Source organism: Dama dama, chromosome 20, assembly GCF_033118175.1.
Source record: "Dama dama isolate Ldn47 chromosome 20, ASM3311817v1, whole genome shotgun sequence".
NCBI lineage: Eukaryota > Metazoa > Chordata > Mammalia > Artiodactyla > Cervidae > Dama > Dama dama.
The window spans coordinates 81,341,958-81,356,422 of record NC_083700.1 but is presented as its reverse complement, the minus strand read 5'-3'; the positions used below and the strand labels follow the sequence as shown (position 1 = coordinate 81,356,422).

Sequence of the window (14,465 nt, the reverse complement as noted above, 5' to 3'; positions counted from 1 at the left end):
GTTTGGGGCTTAAAAATATACAACACTTTGTTATTCTCATAAGAAAATATTTACACTTAAAAGTATTATCAACATGAAAGGAGTATCTCTCCGCCCATTAACTGCTCCAAAAGAGCTATTATCTTTGAGAATCCACAATCTTTTAATGCTACAGATGGCCAAAACAAAATATACCAATTATTGCCATGTAAAGAAAAATCACAGATGTTAACACAGTTAAAAACACAAAGACAGAATATTAGAAAAATAAGGCTTCATGTTGAAAAAAGGGTTCAGCTAAAGCAGCACATGTATGAGAATAAATCAATCAGAGGAAATAATGCTATATACATAAAGTATCTATAAAGAAAAATTTTTCTTAAAGGAATGTTTGGATCTTATTAAATTTAATTTAATCTCACCCTCAACATATTTCCCTTATTTAATCCTAATATAAAATTTATATAATGAAGAAAAGAGAGAGAGTTCTAGAAAAATATCTACTTCTGCTTCATTGACTATGCCAAAGTCTTTGACTGTGTGGATCACAACAAACTGAAAAATTCTTCAAGAGATGGGAATACCAGACCACCTGACTTGCCTCTTGAGAAATCTGTATGCAGGTCAGGAAGCAACAGTTAGAACTGGACATGGAACAACAGACTGGTTCCAAATGAGGAAAGGAGTACGTCAAGGCTGTATATTGTCACCCTGCTTATTAAACTTATATGCAGGGTACATCGTGAGAAATGCTTAGCTGGATGAAGCAAAAGCTGGAATCAAAATTGCAGGAAGAAATATCAATAACTTCAGATACGCAGATGACAACACCCTTATGACAAAAAGCGAAGAAGAACTAAAGAGCCTTCTGATGAAAGTGAAAGAGGAGAGTGAAAATGTTGGCTTAAAACTCAATATTCAAAAAACTAAGATCATGGCACCTGGTCCCAGCACTTCATGGCAAATAGATGGGGAAACAATGGAAACAATGAGAGACTTTATTTTCTTGGGCTCCAAAATCACTGCAGATCGTGACTGCAGCCATGAAATTAAAAGACGCTTGCTTCTTGGAAGAAAAGCTATGACCAACCTAGACAGCGTATTAAAAAGCAGAGACATTACTTTACCAACCAAGGTCCATCTAGTCAAAGCTATGGTTTTTCCAGTAGTCATGTATGGATGTGAGAGTTGGACCTACAGAAAGCTGAGCACCAAAGAATTGATGCTTTTGAACTGTGGTATTGGATAAGACTGTTGAGAGTCCCTTAGACTGCAACGAGATCAAACCAGTCAATCCTAAAAGAAATCAGTCCTAAATATTCATTGGAAGGACTGATGTTGAAGCTGAAGCTCTAATAGTTTGGTCATCTGATGCGAAAAACTGACTCATTAGAAAAGATACTGATGCTGGGGAAGACTGACGGCAGGAGGAGGAAAGGGGACAACAGAGGATGAGATGGTTGGATGGCATCACTGACTTGCTGGACATGAGTTTGAGCCAGCTCTCAAGCCATCACCAGGAGTTGGTAATGGACAGGGAAGCCTGGTGTGCTTCAGTCCATGGAGTGGCAAAGCGTCGAACACGACTGAGAGAATGAACTGAACTGAACCTCACAGTGAAGATTCCTCTTTGATCTCTGGTGGGTAGCAAGATGGAAAGAATAAGATTAGCTTTGGTAGTTAGAAAGCAGAGCACTCAGAAACTTTAAAACTGCTCACTGAAGGGCTAATATAGAAGCAAAGTACTACAGTAAATAAAGCATGATCTCTTGAGCCAGAGTATTTGGGTTCAAATTCAGGTCACTGGATGAGTGTCCTTGGGTAAATCTCTTAATCTCATGACAAGTTTCCTATCCATAAAACAATGATGATAACAAATATATCAGAGTATAAAGCAAGGCCTCCAGAGGTAGCAAATCCTTTAACCTCTCTGGTGACAATTTCCCTACCTGTTAAAGCAGATTTAAACAGGATGATAAACTCAGAGAGTTTTAAGGCTCAAATAAGGGGAGACATGTGAAAGTACTATTTAAACCAAAGCTATTATCAAATGTGACTCGCTTTCAGAAGCATTAATAACTATGGTAAATGTATAAATTACAACCAGGAGGAAGGTGTGGGGAAGGATGCTAGGGGTAATAATCGGGCTCCACAGCAGCTCATACTGGTTGCTGCAGTTCCAACCCCAACTTCTCCTGAAAGAAGTAGTTTCTATTCCCAAAGTAACACTGATAGAGATCCAGGTAGAAGGCAAATATTTTTGGAGGGATAGGAAAAGATACGCATTTATTCCTAAAACATTTATTGAATACCCAATGTGTACCTAGCACTAGCAATGACAACTCCAGTCTACTATCCTAATGGCTGCACTGTCTTGAGTGTGTGCTTTCATAAAGATGAAAAAAAAACAAAGTCAGTATCTTTTACCCAAGTTCACTACAGAGCTAACTGCTAGCTCTGTAATCAGAGAAAAACATTGACTATTCAACTCCAGCTACATGGAACCTGTAACTATTAATAGTATGCAGAGATTTAATCTATAAGAATAGGTACATTTACCTACAAGTTTCACAAGAATTTTTTTTTTAAATAAAGTACACTCACCCAAGGCAGGGTATCCAAGGTAAAACCGATCTGCTCCCAACCATCCAAGGAAAAGAGACAGTGCAACTGCCACCTTGTATGAATAGCCATTCCTGCACAGAATCAGAACCTGAATGTCACATTCATATATTTCCAACATGAAAACATTTTAGAAAATAATGTTAATTATTACTGTTTGTTAATCAGTTCATTCATCCATTCAATTAATGCTTTTTGAGTGGCTACTGAGTGCCAGGGACTATTTCAGGCTACTGGGATATATAAATAAGCAGAAGAGATAAAAATTCCTGCCTTTAAAGAGCTTACAATCTAGTGGCAGCAAGTAATAAACCTAAGTGAAAGTCTCTCATTTGTGTCCAACTCTTTGCGACCCCATGGGCTATACAGTTCATGGAATTCTCCAGACCAGAATACTGGAGTGGTTAGCCTTTCCCTTCTCTAGGGAATCTTCCCAACCCAGGGATTGAACCCAGGTCTCCCGCATTGCAGGAGGACTCTTAACCAGCTGAGCACAAGGGAAGCCCAAGAATACTGGCGTGGGTAGCCTATCCTTTCTCCAGGGGATCTTCCCAACCCAGGAATCGAACCGGGGTCTCCTGCATTGCAGGAGACCAACTTAGTTCTTTACCAACTAAGCTATGAGGGAAGCCCATAGACCTAAACATATAAATTGTGTGTTAGAAAGTCATAAAGAAGGACTTCCCTAGTGGTCCAGTGGCTAAGACTGTGCTTATAATGCAGGGGGCCCAGGTTCGAGCTCTGATCAGGGTACTAGATCCCATGTGCTGCAACTAAAATATCCTGTATGGAGACATGAAGATTGAAGACCCCATGTGCTGCAACTAAGACCTGGTGTGGTCAAACAAATAAATATTAAAAAAAAAAAAAAGACAGTCATAAATGCTATGAAAAAAGAAGTGGATTAGGTTGTATAGGGAATTCAGAATGCCAGTGATACAGATAAGGGCCATTTAAGTGGAGTGACAAGAGTAAGCTTCATTGAGAAGGTGGTATTTCAGCAAAGACCTAAGGGAGGTAAGAGATTTAGCCATGCCATGCCTCTGATGGAAGAGTGTCCCAGACAAAAGAAACTGCTGTTGCAAAGGCAGCCTACCTGGCGTGTTCAAGGTCTATTAAGGAAGCACGTGTAGGAGGAATGGAGGAAGGGGAAGAACAGAAGGAGACAAGGTCAGAGAGAGAACAGGGCAAAGAGGGCAGATCATGCAGGGCCTTGAACATCATTGTTAAGTGCTATAAAAACACCGTCTTTTACTCTGAGAGATATGTGAAGCCACTGCAGAGGTAAGCAGAGGTATGGTGTGAAAATAGTCACTCTAGTTGCTATGCTGAAGATAGACTGCAGGGGAGTATTTGCGAGCTATTGTCACAATAATGTACAACAAACCTTCCCAGATGAAGAAGAGACGAAACCAGAAAAGAGTAACAGGGAGGAAGAAGTAAAACCAAAAGAGTGTGGTATCAACATGGATCTACTGTATAACACAGGGAACTCGTCTCAATGTTATGTGGCAGCCTGGATGGGAGGGGAGTTTAGGGGAGAATGGATACATGTATATGTATGGCTTAATCCCTCTGCTGTCCACCTGAAATTATCAGGTGTATTGGCTTTACTCCAATACAAAATAAAAAAGTAAAAAATAAAAAAAAAGTGTGTGGTATCTTGGAAGTCAAGTGAAGTCAGTGTATTAAGAAGAACAGAGTGATCAACTGTGCCAAATGTGACTGATGGATGATATAAGAATGCCTGAGAATTTACCACTAAATTTAACCAAGAGGAGATCATTAGTGACCTCACCAAGAGCAGTTCTGGCAACAATGAGGGCAAAATACAGAACAGAGCAGCCTTAAGAAAGACTTGAAGGGCCATAGCAGCGCCTGTGACTCTGTTCCATCCCACAGCACCCACAAATCTGGCTCTCCCCTGCCCTCACCGCTACAGCAGAGTCCACAACCCAGGCAACCCCACTTGTGGCAGAGAGACCTGCCATCCTGGTGTCCCTGGTGGTGATGCCAGTAACGACAGCAACTCTTGCAGCATTAGGGCACCAGTAACCCCTGAGGAAAGAAGCAGAGATGATAAGGGAACTGGTGACACCTCTGGCAGAGGTGATAGAGAGTAGAAAGTGCCAGTTAAATATAGCCAGAGGCATCTCAGGTAAGAGAAGCCAAGCTATAAACTGTGCTGCAGTGCCATCTACTGAAAAACAAAAAAAAATACTCTAATTACCAACCTGTTGAACTGTTAGAATCAAAGTAAATAAAGCTCTACCTAAATGAGAAAGGCATTCACTACCTCAAGCATGCCAGCAAAGGAACAACTCATCAAGCACCATGAAAAGCCATAGTAACACAGCATCAGAAAAAGAAAATGACAATTCTCCAGAAACCAAACTTAAAATCACAGAAAACTGTGGTCTCACAGAGAATTCAAAATAGCTATCAGGAAGAAACTCAACATGCTATAAGAAAACAGAAAAGCAATTCAATGAATTAAGGAAAAAAATTAATGAAAAGAAGGAACATTTTATCCAAGACACTGAAAGAAACTCTTAAAAAAGAACCAAACAGAAGTTATGAAGCTGAAGAGCTCAATAAATGATATGAAGAATGGCATTAAAAAACACTGGAAATAGAGTAGACCATATGGAAGAGAGAATTAGTGAGCTTAAAGACAGAAACTGAGAAATGATTCAGGTGAAAGAGGAGTAAGAACTAAGTCTTTTTTTTTTTTTTTTAATGAAGAAACTACAAGAACTATCCAACTCCATTAGAAAGGCGAAATAAGGACAATGGGTATACCAGAAGGAAAAGAGAAGGAGAAGGAAACAGAGCTTATTTAAGGAAGTAATATCTGTTCAGCTCAGTTACTCAGTCATGTCTGACTCTGTGACCCCATGGACTGCAGCACGCCAGCCTTCCCTGTCCATCACCAACTCCCAGAGCTTGCTCAAACTCATGTCCACTGAGGTGGTGATGCCATCCAACCATCTCATCTTCTGTCGCCCCCTTCAAAGTAGTAGCTGAGAATGTCTCAAATCTGGGAAAGGGGCTAGATATACAAGCCCACGTAGCAAATAGAACACCTAAAAAGACCTTCCCCAAGACACATTAAAACTGTCAAAAGTCAATGACAAAGAAACAACTTTAAAGGCAGCCAGGGGGAAAAAAGACAGCAACCTACTAAGGTATCCCCACTAGATGATCAGCAGATTTCTCAGCAGAAACTCTATTGGCCAGGACAGGGCAGAATGACAAACTCAAAATGTTGAAAGATAAAAACTGTCAGCCAAGAATACTCTATACAGCATAAGTTTTATTCAGATATAGGGAGAAATAAAGGCATTCCCAGACAAACAGAAGTTGAAGGAGTTTATCATCACTAGACTTTCCTTACAAGAAATGCTGAAAAAAATTCTACTTGAAATGAAAAAGCAAAAGTACAAAAAATTTTAAGCTAATAAATAAATAGAATCAGAAAACGGTAACTATATATCAGAATGGGTTGCTGGGAATTTCTTGGTGGTCCAGTGGTTAAGATTCTGCATTCTGAATGCAGGGGGCCCCAGTTTAATCCCTGGTCAGGAAACTAGATCCCACATGCCACAACTAAATATCCAGTATGTGGCAACAAAGATCCTTCATGCTGCTATGAAGACTCGGCACAGCCAAATTAAAACAAAACACAAATCATTAAAAACAGGTTGTTAAACACTTAATTATAGCAAAGATTAAAGGATGAAAAAAATAACTATAACGACATCAATTTGTTAATGAATTCACAGTATTCTGTGCTGAGACATATTTGTGACAACAAAAATATAAAAGGGAAAAAGGAAAAAAGAGGCAACCTCTATAGGAATATGAGGATAGGCTACGACCAACAGGACTTCCCTGGTGGCTCAGCGGTAAAGAATCTGCCTGCCAATGCAGGAGACACATGTTTGATCCCTGGGCTGGGAAGATCCCACATGCCGAGGAGCAGCTAAGCCAGTGTGCCACAACTGCTGAGACTGTGCTCTCGAGTCCAGAAGCTACATACTGAGCTCATGTGCTGCAACTACTGAAGCCTGTGCAGCCCTAGAGTCTGTGCTCCATAACAAGAGAAGCCATCGCAATGAAAAGCCCGTACACCACAACTAGAGAGTAGCCCCCATTCACCACAACGAGAGAAAAGCCTGTGCAGTAACGAAGATCCCAGTATAGCCAAAAATAAATAGATAAAAATTTTTAAAAAGATACCACCAACAGAAAAAGGACTATCTTTGAGATATTTATGCAAACCTCATGACAACCACAAAAACAAAAATCTAGAGCAGAGACACAAAACATAAAAAAAAGGAGAGGAAACTGAGAAAAACATCATAGAAGACTACCATTTTCTTGTACAGAAATGAAAAGAAAAAGAAACAATGGAATTACAGAACAACCAGAAAACAAAAGATAAATGGCAATACCAAGTCCTCATACATCAATAATCACACTAAATGGGAACTTCCCTGGTGGTCCCATGGTTAAGATTGTTCTTCCGTTGCAGGGGGCATGGGTTCGATCCCAGGTTGGGAAACTAAGATCCTGCATGCCACACAGCATGGCAAACACACACACACACACATGCACCCTCTCTGAATGTAAATAGATTGAATTCACCAAGCAGAAGACACAGAGTGCCTGGATGGAGTAAAACATAAGACCCAACTATATGCTGACTCTAGGAGACGCATCTCAGTTCTAAGTGAAGGGCTGCAAAATGATACTCTAAGCAACTGGCAGCCAAAAGAAAGCAGGCGTAACCATACTCATATCAGACAAAACAGACTTCAGACCAAAAAAGTTAACAAAAGACAGAGACGGGCATTATATACTAACGATAAAGGGTGCAATTCATTTAGAAAACATATTTATTAATACATATGCACCTAACAACAGAGCACCAAAATATATAAAGCATATAACTGACTTAAAGGGAGAAACTGACAGCATCACAGTGAGAGAAGGAGATGGTAACAGCCCACAGTAAATGGATAGATCACACAGACAGAAAGAGAACAAGGAAAACTCAACCTTAAATGAAACACTAGACCAAAGAGACTTAATAATAGATGTATACAGAACATTCTATCCAAAATCTACAGAATAAACATATTTCTTAAGGGCACACAGAATGTTCCCAAGGATAAACCATCTGCTGGGGCACAGAACAAGCTTTAATAAATTTAAGAAGACTGAAATTATATCAAGTATCTTTTCTGACCACAATGGTATGAAACTAGAAATCAATTTTAAGAAGAAAGCTGGAAAAGTCATAAATCTGTGGAGACTAAACAACAAACTATTGAACAACTATTGCATCAGTGAAAAAATTAAAGGGGAAATTTAAAAAATATCTGAAGAGAAAGGAAAATATAACATAGCAAAATCTCTGACACACATGTAATATCAGTACTAAGAGAATGGTTTATAGAAATACAGGTCTACTTCAAGAAACAAGAAAAACCACAAATAATCTAACCATACATTTAAAGCAACTAGAAAAAACAAGGAAAAAAATGAAGCCCAAAATCCGTAGAAGGAAGGAAATAATAAAAATGAACTTGGAAATAAATGAAACAGAGACTAAAAAGAAAATAGAAAAGATGAATGAAACTAAGAGCTGGTTCTCTGAAAAGATAAACTTGACAAACCTTCAGCCTGACTCACTTAAAAAAAGAAAGAACTCAGATAAGTAAAATCAGAAATAAAAGAGGAGAAGTTACAATGGATATCAAAGAAATACTTGGTTGGCGAAAAAGATCATTTGGGTTTTCCCATGTCATCTTATCCAGAAAGAACTTTTTGATCAACCCAATATAAAGGATTATAAGTGACTACTATGAATAGCTGTATGCCAATAAATTGGACAGCTTAGAAGAAACAAATAAATTCTTAGAATCATACAGCTTTCCAAGACTGAATCCATAAGAAATAGAAAATTTGAATAGCCCAATTACCAACTAAGAGATTAAAATGGTAATCAAAAACCTCCCCCAAAACAAAAGTCCAGGACCAGATGGTTTCACTGGTGAACTCTACCAAACATTCAAAGACTTAATACCTATCTTTCTCAATCTCTTCCAAAAAAATGAAGAGGAGGGGACACTTCCTAACTCATTTTAGAAAACCAACATTACTATGATACCAAAACAAGACGAGGACATCAAAAGAGAAGAAAATTACAAAACAATATCTCTGATGAACACAGATGCAAACATCCTCAACAAAATATTAGTAAACCAAATACAATAATACATTACAAGGATTATATACCATGATCAAATGGGATTATTACAGGAATGCAAGGATGGTTCATTTGCAAATCAATGTTATATATCATATTAACAAAGTGAATAAAAATCATATGATCATCTCAATTTATGCAGATAAAGCATCTGACAAGATTCAACATTCATTTATGATAAAAAAAAACTTTCAATAAAATGAGTATAGAAGGAAGGTACTTCTATATAGTAAAGCCCATATATAATAAACCTATAGCTATTATATTCAGCAGTGACAAATTGAAAGCTTTTCCCTCTAAGATCAGGAACAAGATAAGGATACCCACTCTCAACACTCTTATTCAACATAATACTGGAATTCATAGCCAGAGCAATTAGGCAAGAAAAAGAAATAAAAGACAACCATATTGGCAAGGAAGAAGTAAAGCTGTCACTGTTTGTGGATGACACAATTTTATATACAGAAAACCCTAAACATGCTGCAAAAAAAAAATTATTAGAATAAACAAATACAGTAAAACAGCAAGGTAGAAAATCAATATACAAAAATATGCTCTTTTATACATTAACAACTAGAAGAAAAAGAAGTTTAAAAAATCCCATTTACAATTGCAACAAAAAGAATGGAATACCTAGGCATAAATTTAACCAAGGAAATGAAAGACCTGGACACTGAAAACTATAGGAAATTATTGAAATTAACTGAAGAAAACACAAAGAAATGTAAAAATATCCCATGCTCATGAATTGGAAGAATTAACATTGCTAAAATACAAATTACCTAATAGAATCTACATTCAGTGCAATTCTTATCATACAACTCAATTACAACAAAACAAACAACCTGATTTAAAAATGGGCATATGATCCGAACAATTTTCCATTTAAGACATGGCTAATAGGCACTTGAAAAGAAGATGTTCAATATCACAAATCATCAGAGAGATGCAAATTAAAACCACAATGAGGTTATCACCTCACACATTAGAATGGCTATCATCATAAAAACAAGAAAAAACGAGATGTTGGAAAGGCTGTGGAGAAAAAGGGAATACTCATGCATTGTTGGTGGAAATGTAATTTGGAGCAGCCACTATGAAAAACAGTATGGAGATTCCTCAAAAAATTAAGAATAAAATTACCATATGATCTAGCTATTCCACTTCTGGGTATTCATCCAAAGAATAAGGAAATACTAATTCAAAAATATATATGCATTCCAATGTTCACTGCAGCATTATTAACCTTAGCCAAGATGTGGAAACAACCTAAGGCCACTGGTGAATGAATGGATAAAAAGATATATACACATATCTAAACATACAAGACTACTACTCATTCACTAAAAAAAAAAATCTTGCCATTTGTGACAATATGGACAGATCTTGAGGGCATTGTGTTAAGTGAAAGAAGTGAGATAGAGAAAGACAAATATCATATGATTTCACTCATGGCTGGGCCTGAGCCTTGCAGAGACAATGGGACATAGTGCATGCTCATGCTCAGCTATGTCCGACTCTTTGTGACCCCATGGACTGTAGCCCACCAGTCTCCTCTGGCCATGGGATTTTCCAGGCAAGAATACTGGAGTGGGCTGCCATTGCCTCCTTCAGGGGATCTTCCTGACTCTGGGATTGAACCCGTGTCTTCTGTGTCTCCTGCACTGTAGGGGAATTCTTTACCCGCTGAGCCATCAGGGAAGCCCATTTTGCTCATATGTGGCACATACAAAAAATTAGTAAATGAATAACAAAAAATAACATGAAAACAAACACACTGAAACAGAAGATACTGGTAGTCCCCAGAGGTGAAGGCAGGTGGGAGGTGGATGAAATGGGTAAAGGGGATCAACTGCATGATGATGGATGGGAGCTAGACTTGGTGGCAAACAGCCTGTAGTATATATAGAAGTTGAATTATAATGTATACATGAAACATGTTACAAACCAATGTTAACTCAATAAAAAAAAATTGGAAAAAAACTAAAGAAAAGAAGTATTAGATGATCCTTTCAAGGAGTTGCTACAAATAAGAGTAAAGAAATAAAGAGGTAGTTGGAATCATCATACTAAAGTCAAATCTGATCATGTCTCCTGCTTATAATCCTATTTTTCGCACTGCACTCACAATTAAGACATTCTCAGGGAGTTGGGGGAGACAGTAAACAGCCCAGAGATCCTGTCTATGCATCTAATATTACAAGGATGTCAGATTTTGCAGTGACGGCAGTAGTGCCCTCTCTACATTGAAATGGATCACCAGAATAGCAGTAGAGAAATAAACTGGGAGGCTTGGTAGAAACTCAAGTGATAATCTACTGGCTACTAGCAGTGGAAGAGAAAAGGAAACAAAACTGGGAAATATTGAAGGCAGAAGCAGCCAGACTAAATGTAGGGAATGAGTCATTCTTTGGAGAACGACTCCAAAGTTTCTCCTTAAGGAACTGGATAGAACAGCTGCATTCACTAATACAAAGGAGGAAATGATTGAAGGAAGAGACAATAGATTCAGTTTGGGATCTTTATATAAAGATGGTCTGAGAAACCAAAGGGGTGGATGAAGGAAGAAAAGGACCAAAAACATAATCTTGGGAATATCAAGATATAAGAAATAAGGAAAAGAATAGGAATCAAAGGAAATTGTGAAGTATGTTTTATACTCTAAGTCAAGGAAATAAAGTATTTTAAGAAAAAGGAATACCAAATGCTGTAGAAGGATTAAGATACAGACTATAAATATCCATTTGATATAGTAACAAAGATCGCTGGTGAATTTTAGTATGGCCAAAAGCCATGCTGCATTAGACTAAAAATTCATAAAAGATAAATATTATAGAAACAAGCCCCTCAACAAGCTTGGCTAGTAAGGGGAATGAAATTAGAAAAGCAGGGATCGATATAAATAAATCACCCTGAAGAATAATCTAAAAACTGGTGGTGCAGCAGAGATGTACCTAACTGCTCATCAAATCATTTTGCTTTTTCTCACAGACATGCAGCTACATTCCATGCGCACCTTGTTTTGCTGTGCTTTGTGTTAATGTGCTTTACAGATACACTGAGTTTTGTTTTGTTTTGTTTTGTTTTTTACAAATTGAAGGTCTGTATCAACCCTTCACCAGGCAAGTCTGTCAGTGACATTTTTTCAACAGCATTATTTTTAAATTAAGGTACGGATTTTTGGACACAATGTTATTGCACACTTAATAGACTACACACAGTATAAACATAACTTTTATATACACAGGGAAACCAGAAGATTCGTGTAACCTGCTTTATTGCACTGATCTGCAACCAAACTCAAGATATCTCTGAGGTATGCCTGTGTATTAATATTCTAGCTCACTTTGCAGTTAAATGCAGCCATCACTTAGTTCTGGCCAATGGAATGGGGACAGAAGTGACGTAAGCCATCATGTACACCATGTCTGGTCCATAAAACATGTCTATAGGTGTTCCATCTCTCTCCATCTGTTAGCTGAATGGAAAAGACTCTAAGGACTAGAGGAAGTAAAGTCACAAGATGAAAGGTATAAGACCCCTGCATATCTGCATGGAGCAACTATCACTTCCTTTACCTCATGCAGACCTCCAAACCAACACAAATTGGATTATGATATGAGTGAGAAATAAAATTTATTGGGTTAAGCCACTAAAATTCTAAAGGCATCTGTTAAAACAGTTAGGTTGCTCCAAATAGTCTAGATGGGCAGTATAAACAGGTGTGACTTGGTAACTGATTAGACATAGTTAATAGACTTCAGTTGCTAAAGAGTACCTTATGGAATGGCCACATCTGTGATATTAAGATGGAGTTTTAATCAAGTATCAATATTATGAAAGGATATGCCAACAGGAGAAGGAAAATATGTAAACTGGAAAAGGGAACACTCAATGAATTAACAATTTGTCAGTGAGTCTTCAGTAGCTCACCAGCAGGTGGTTGCTTGAAAGGCACATACTGAATATTCTAATAGAGGAAAGTAATGTATTAGGTTATATTACTTTTGTGATTTATCATTAAAATTATCCATCAACCTAACTCCTTTTGTTCTGATTCAATGCTCATCCAGCAAATCCTATTTTGAAATTTTGGACTTTACTATAGGAGAGAAATAAGTTGACCAGTAGGCTTGGAGTATCTAGTTTCCTTGATAATTATATTTCTTACCACAATTGACATGAATGTCTTGTGAGCATGATTAGTATAGCTCAGTTGCATTTCAGTCTAATCCACTCAGAGACATTAAAAGAAAAATCAGAGTTAACTTGGAAATTAAGTGGCAGATCATTGTGATGTGAACATTACAGGTAAAATGAATCTGCAGTGTCCAACCTGAGTGGTTCTTAACAAATGTTTTCTTGGACCACCAACACTTAACAAATTATTTGTCATTTGGAAATATCAACCTATAAATTTAAAAACTGACTAAATCATATCTAAGTACTTTGAAAATAATTCCTCTTAACAATTATTATTTTACTAATGAGAAATCTTAGAACCCAAGAAGCTTAAGTGATTGGATTACACAGCAAGACAGAATCTAAAGCTCCTCATTAACTTTGTAAAGTAGGGTCAAAAGAAAAGAAAAAAGACTCCAGTAGTAATTTCTAAGAATTCTAATGGAACTTGTAGAAACAAATAGTGGCCTTTATTTATACAACTGCAAAATAGGTACCATTATATAAAATGCAACAACATACAGTAAGAAGTAAAAATACAATGCCAGGAATTAATAAAAATGGGTGAAACTAAATCATGCTTTCAGAACAAAGTAGAAATATAAGAATAAACTGTCAGCTTTACTGGAGCAAAAACAAACAGCAAACTTAAAAGTTCTTTAAGCTAAGAATATTTCCAACAAAACAAAGTCATTTGTCTTAATATAAAAAAACTAACTTCTGAATTGTTAAACATTATCATTCATTATCCAAACCAATTACAAAGAAACCAAGTTTCAAAATGCAAATGATTACTAACTAGCATTCTTTAAATACTGTAGGTATGCAGTCCCTTATTTGCACTCAAGAAAGTCCCCACATTTTGAAAACAGAATTTTTTCATAATCCATTTGGTAGCATAAACTGACTGAACTGACATGGCCTGAAGCCACTCAGTCTATTTATCCCATACAGTGAACTACTAAGCTTTATTTTGTTGGTAAACTGCATTTTTAAAACAATACACACACTTAAAATAGAGGTTTTCTGACAAAAGCAAAAAGATAAAAGTTTGTATTAGTGCAGGATTCTCCTTATAAATTAACTCTACTCTTCATTCCACTCAGCTGAGACTTAACTCAGGCATGTAAATCAGAAAATTTAGCTTCAGTAATATACTTACACGTTTCGGCAAGATATAGGCTTGAGAAAACCAACTTCGTTTCCAGTAAAATGTGTTTCGTTGCCACCAAAATCCTTACAAGTTATGTTAGGTGCTGGAAAACACTGTACTAAAGGCAGAAAAAAGCAAGAATCCATTATTTCTTTTTCCTGTGGAAAATTATGTAATTATGCTCTTTTCCTAAGGCTAGCAATGCACACAAGGAAATCTAATGTTCAAACCAACCACCTCCCAATATAAGAT

The 14,465-nt window shown here is 37.1% G+C and overlaps 1 protein-coding gene across 1 annotated transcript in view; it reads right to left on the bottom strand.

Moving 5' to 3' along the window:
- TM2D1 (TM2 domain containing 1) overlaps nt 1-14,465 on the bottom strand; it is a 48,056-nt gene that overhangs the window by 20,837 nt on the left and 12,754 nt on the right. The window contains exons 3-4 of the mRNA XM_061121730.1: nt 14,223-14,331; nt 2,584-2,675 (exon numbers count right to left, since the gene is read on the bottom strand). Coding sequence (XP_060977713.1) covers nt 2,584-2,675; nt 14,223-14,331 — 201 coding nt within the window. The remainder of the gene's footprint in view (nt 1-2,583; nt 2,676-14,222; nt 14,332-14,465) is intronic.